The sequence below is a fragment of the Nematolebias whitei genome, chromosome 6 (genome assembly GCF_014905685.2).
Source record: "Nematolebias whitei isolate Nwh7 chromosome 6, NemWhi1, whole genome shotgun sequence".
NCBI classification, from domain to species: domain Eukaryota; kingdom Metazoa; phylum Chordata; class Actinopteri; order Cyprinodontiformes; family Rivulidae; genus Nematolebias; species Nematolebias whitei.
Window position 1 is genome coordinate 41,952,832 of NC_056503.1, and position 4,925 is coordinate 41,957,756.

At 42.4% G+C, this 4,925-nt stretch overlaps 1 protein-coding gene across 1 annotated transcript; it reads left to right on the forward strand.

Annotated features, from left to right (window-relative positions):
- Nucleotides 1-1,061: 1,061 nt before the first annotated feature.
- LOC119411363 (TPA-induced transmembrane protein) lies at nucleotides 1,062-4,652 on the forward strand (the record flags this gene model as incomplete). Its single annotated transcript, XM_037678305.1, has 4 exons — nucleotides 1,062-1,200; nucleotides 1,439-1,572; nucleotides 4,055-4,125; nucleotides 4,197-4,652. Coding segments are annotated over 4 exons (531 nt in total), but the record flags the coding sequence as incomplete, so codon positions are not given.
- Between the last annotated feature and the right edge of the window lie 273 nt (nucleotides 4,653-4,925).

The window sequence follows — 4,925 nt, forward strand, 5'->3', positions numbered from 1 at the left end:
AGTTAGACTTTTTGCCTTTTTTGTTTCGAAGCCATCTCTTCCCCTTGCTCTCCACTTGAACATTTCACCCTTTTAATTGACTTACACAAAGATTTCTTTCTCTTTGATGGGGAGATTCCACGCTCCACTGTCATCCCTTAGCATCACCGGAAGTCCATTCAACTGGTGAGTTTTCATCAGTGTTTTTGTGTTTGTTTTCACCAGGAGATAAACATTAAGTGGCAGCACGGTGGTGCAACTGGCAGAGCTGCTGCCTCTCAGCGAGCAGGTCCTTGGTTCAAACCCCGGTCCAGGGGTCTTTCTGGGTGGAGTTTGCATGTTCTCTCCGTGCATGCGTGGGTTTTCTCCGGGTGCTCCGGTTTCCTTCCACAGACCAAAAGCATGCATGTTAGGCTGATTGGTAACTCTAAATTGTCCTTAGATGCGAGTGAGAGAGTGAATGGTTGTTTGTCTCTATGTGTCCCTGTGATGGACTTGCGACCCGTCCAGGGTGTACCCTGCCCCTCGCACAGTGATTGCTGGACATGGGCACCAGCGACCCCCGTGACCCAAAATGGAATAAGCGGGTAAAGATAATGGATGGATGGATGGATAAACAATAAGTCATACATATTCATTCAGGCAGCTTATAGTTACATACAGTATATTTAAGACATAAGATGTTTTTGTTTTTTTTACAATAAAATTTCACAATGTTAAACCAGTGACATTCCAGTCAATAGTAAAGACTGCAAATTGTTCTCCTTTTTCATGTTTCGTCAGATAAACTCTAGTGATGGGACGTCAACCAATAACTTTAACACAACACAAACGACTCCAAATAACACGGGTCAACAGGTATGAAAATATTTCCTCTAATGACTGGTAGGAAATTTGTGTAACTGGTTCAGAAAAAAAAACAAACTGCTGCTTTAAATCTTTTTTTTTTTTTTTTAGCTTAGTGTCATACTTGATAATAGTACCATATGTGTATTGTGACTTTTGTTTCTAAACTGTTTAATTAAAGAGTCAAAGTTTTAGTTTCTGTCGGAGCAACGTAATGACAAATCACTTTACTGTTCTTTCAGACGGGCTTCTTTCCTTGGATAAAAGAAGACCTGAATAAGAAAGCTTGTTGGAAATGTAAAGTATGGATGTTTATCCCCTTAATTTGTGCCATCATCGTTGCTGTGATCATCATCTCTATGGCTGTGAACTCAGGTACACTGTGTGGATTATTTTTTAGAAGTAGGGCTAAATTATGCCAAAGTCGTGATCTGTAAAATACTATTTCAAATGCTTCATGCATGAAAGCACAGTTCTTAAAAAAGCAACTAAATTACAAGTTATATTCAAGATCACAACCACAACACTTTGTGTAATTTGCTTGTTGTGTGTTGGAATCTAAGGTTTGCCGAGTGTTTCAGTTTACAAGCTCCGACCGTTTTTCTTCCAACAGCCCTCCATGAAGATGAAGATGAGAAGTTCGACCGTTCACAGTTCAACGTTCTACAATATTTTGATGGTAGATTCCAGTTGTCTTCCAAACCTGTCTCTAATCAAACTGAAATGCTTGAAGAGCTTGAAGACAAGGTTTGAGCAACTCTTATCTGTACTTAAAATATTAGACCATTATTATTCCATAATAATGTGTATCTACACATTATTACATATGGATAAAATATTTATTTGTTTACTGTTTACTGCTTGTTTATAGGTTCTCAATGTTAGAATCAGAATGAGTTCAAGGTGCTTATCGTAAACTATAAAATACATCAAAAGGTTATCATGTGTGCATTCATATGTGAGCAGAGCGAACAGGAGGGGGCTCAACACACAGCCCTGAGGGGAGCCAGTATATATTCAAGGATTCAAGGTTCTTTATTTGTCATACGCACCACATGTGGTAAATGTGGTGGAACAAAATTGTGTACACAAGGTCCCAGTTACATCCAACAAAAGTATAAAATGTAAAAGAAAAATAGTAATAAGATCTAAGATATGACCTAAGAAAAAGGTTAAACTAAATACGCTAAGCACTAGTAGTACAAAAACAATATGCCAAATAGCAGCACGAACATGAGTCTGTGTGAGCAGAGGAGAACGAATAAACACAGCAGCATGAAACAGATCAGCAGCATGATGTGATTTTTTTTTCACAGTGATCATCCTGGTTAGGTTAAAAAAAGTTCAAGACTAAAACAACTGGACTTTATTTGTAACAGTTGTTTTTGTCTTTAACTTTTTTGAATTAAACATGTCCTGGATGGATGAGAATCTTCACCAGCATACCCTGGTTAGAGATTCATGAGTCTAACAGCCTCAGGGTAGAAGCTGTTCCTCAGCCTGGTGGTTCTGCACTTAATGCACCTTAACCTCCTGCCTGAGGGGAGTGGGGCAAAAAGTGTGTGTGCTGGGTGAGTGGGGTCCTTCATGATGCAGGTGGCCCTCTTCCTGCATTTGGAGGTGTAAATGTCCGTGATGGTGGGGAGACTGACTCCAACAGTCTTCTGTGCAGCCTTCACCACTCTCTGCAAAGCATTTCTTTCTGCAGACGTGCAGCCTCCATGCCACACGTTGATGCTCGAGCACAGGATGCTCTCCACTGCACACCTGTAGAAGGAGATGAGGACTGAGCTTCCCAGGCCAGCTCGTCTCAGCCGTCTGAGGAAGTAGAGTCACTGATGAGCTTTCTTGATCAGGCTGGTGGTGTTGTTGCTCCAGCTGAGGTTGTCATTCATGTGTACACCCAAGTACTTGTAGCTGGAGACCACTTCCACTGCAGATCCTCCTATGTTCGGGGGGTTGTGGGGGTAGGTGTGTTTTTTCTGTCTGAAGTCCACGACCATCTCCTCCGTCTTCTTCACATTGATGTGAAGGATGTTCTTCCGGCACCAGCTCTCTAGGTGTTCCACCTCCTGCCTGTAGCTGGACTCTTCGTTGTTTGTGATGCATCCCACCACCACCGCTGTATCGTCTGCAAACTTTACAATATGACAGCCTGGATGGGTCGGTGCACAGTCGTACGTGAGCAGAGTGAACAGGAGAGGGCTCAGCACTCAGCCCTGAGGGGAGCCAGTGCTGAGGGTTATGGTGGAGGAGAAGTGGATCCTCACAGACTGGTGTGTTTGTTAAGAAGTCTAGGATCCAGTTGCAAATGGAGGGGTTTAGTCCAAGTGTGAGTAGTTTGTCCATCAGGGTCTGGGGAATCATGGTACCGAAGGCAGACGTGAAGTCCACAAAGATCATACGGACGTAGGAGTCCTTCTGCTCCAGGTGGGTGAGAGCAGTGTGGATCACAGAGGAGGTGGCATCCTCTGTTGATCGATTTTTGCGGTATGCATACTGGTGAGGGTCCTCGCTGATGTTGATGGTTGTTCTGAAGTGGGTCATGACCAGTCTTTCATTGGTCATATTTATGCAGAAACATAGACAATTTTAAAGGGTTCACAAACTTTCAAGCACTACCTGTGATATGCATTTGCTACAAATACAAAAAGTTAAAGAAAGCATCTTAATATTTAAGAAACTTCCATATTACTTTTTTCCATTTTGTCACGTAACTGATGTATGTTTTTTTACTTGGAGCGGCCAAAGTGAGACAGAAAATAATGACAAAGGGGAACGTTTAAAAAAGGCTAACTCCCTGGTCTTTGTTTAGACAAGTCCTGACCCTTCATCTCTCTCTGAAAGTGACATTGTCTGTGTTCGCCTTTGTAGCAGTGCTCTGTTTACATGCAGGCATTCCTCTTCATTGTCCCTTCCAGTTACTGTGCATGCAAATATCTCAACTGATAATCTCAGCAGCCCCAGTTTTCTTAGCAATACTGTATATTACTATCTTTCTAATAATGCATTTGTATTTACAAAATATGATATCACAGGCACTTTCAAGGCTGACTGCAAGTAAAACTGTGGAAAGACAGCCGCTGATTCTGTTCTACCAGGGAGTGTATTGAAAACCTTAAGCAACAAAATTAAATTTCAAGTGAAGCGAATTGTTGGCTCTGTGTTCTCCGTAACAAATGGTATGCTTTCTGTTTTTCCTCTGCATGTTTCAACCTGCTCCACCCAGCTGGCTGACCTCTACAGGTCCTCCCCAGCTCTGGGAAGATACTTCTCACAAGCTGAGACTCACCCTCTCAGGTAAACACACAACCCACTCGCGCCACGGCTTCTCCATCTGTAACTCAACAACTCCTTCGCTGTCACCACAGGAATGAGACTTCAGTCTTTCTGTACACGCTGATCTTCGTCCTGCCATCGGAGCAGCAGGAGGAGCTGAGAAACTTTACTCTGAGCAAGGAGATGGTGCGGAGCGTGCTCAGACAGTTCCTTTACGACCAGGATCCAAGTGACTCGGGGAGCGTGTTTATTGACCCAGTTTCCCTGAAATTGTTCTAAGTGCACTGATGACAGGTGCTGAGAAACAAACTGGAAAATTCAGTCTAGCTTCTAGTTTCCACTGGGAAACCCTAAACCTCGTGGAGGCGCGTTGACTTGTCTCACGGGTCACTTCACATGGAACTCGCCACAGAAAGCTGTTTTTGACGACACACTGACCATATGAATGATCTCACATGAGTAAAGGAGGATATGTGGTTTCTGTTTAGGAGCGCCTCAAGTAGAACGATAAAACAGTGTATATATTTTTATATTAATAGTTTATTTTTTCCAGTTTTGTTCCATTTGAAGTGTTTTCTTCTGTTTTCACTGTGATTTTATGCATACAAAATGCTGTGATGAGCCACTTTTGATAGAAAGGCGCATGATTTTCACATTTACATTCCTGTGCAGTCATCTCACATGACCTGACCTAACTTGCAAACTGTAACCGCAAACATTTGCCTAGATTAAACAAACGCTGTTGGACAATCAGCTTCAGAGGCCATTTAAGAAGATATTGTCCCTGTTTTTACCAAGTGATGGCTGCAAATGTCTAGATA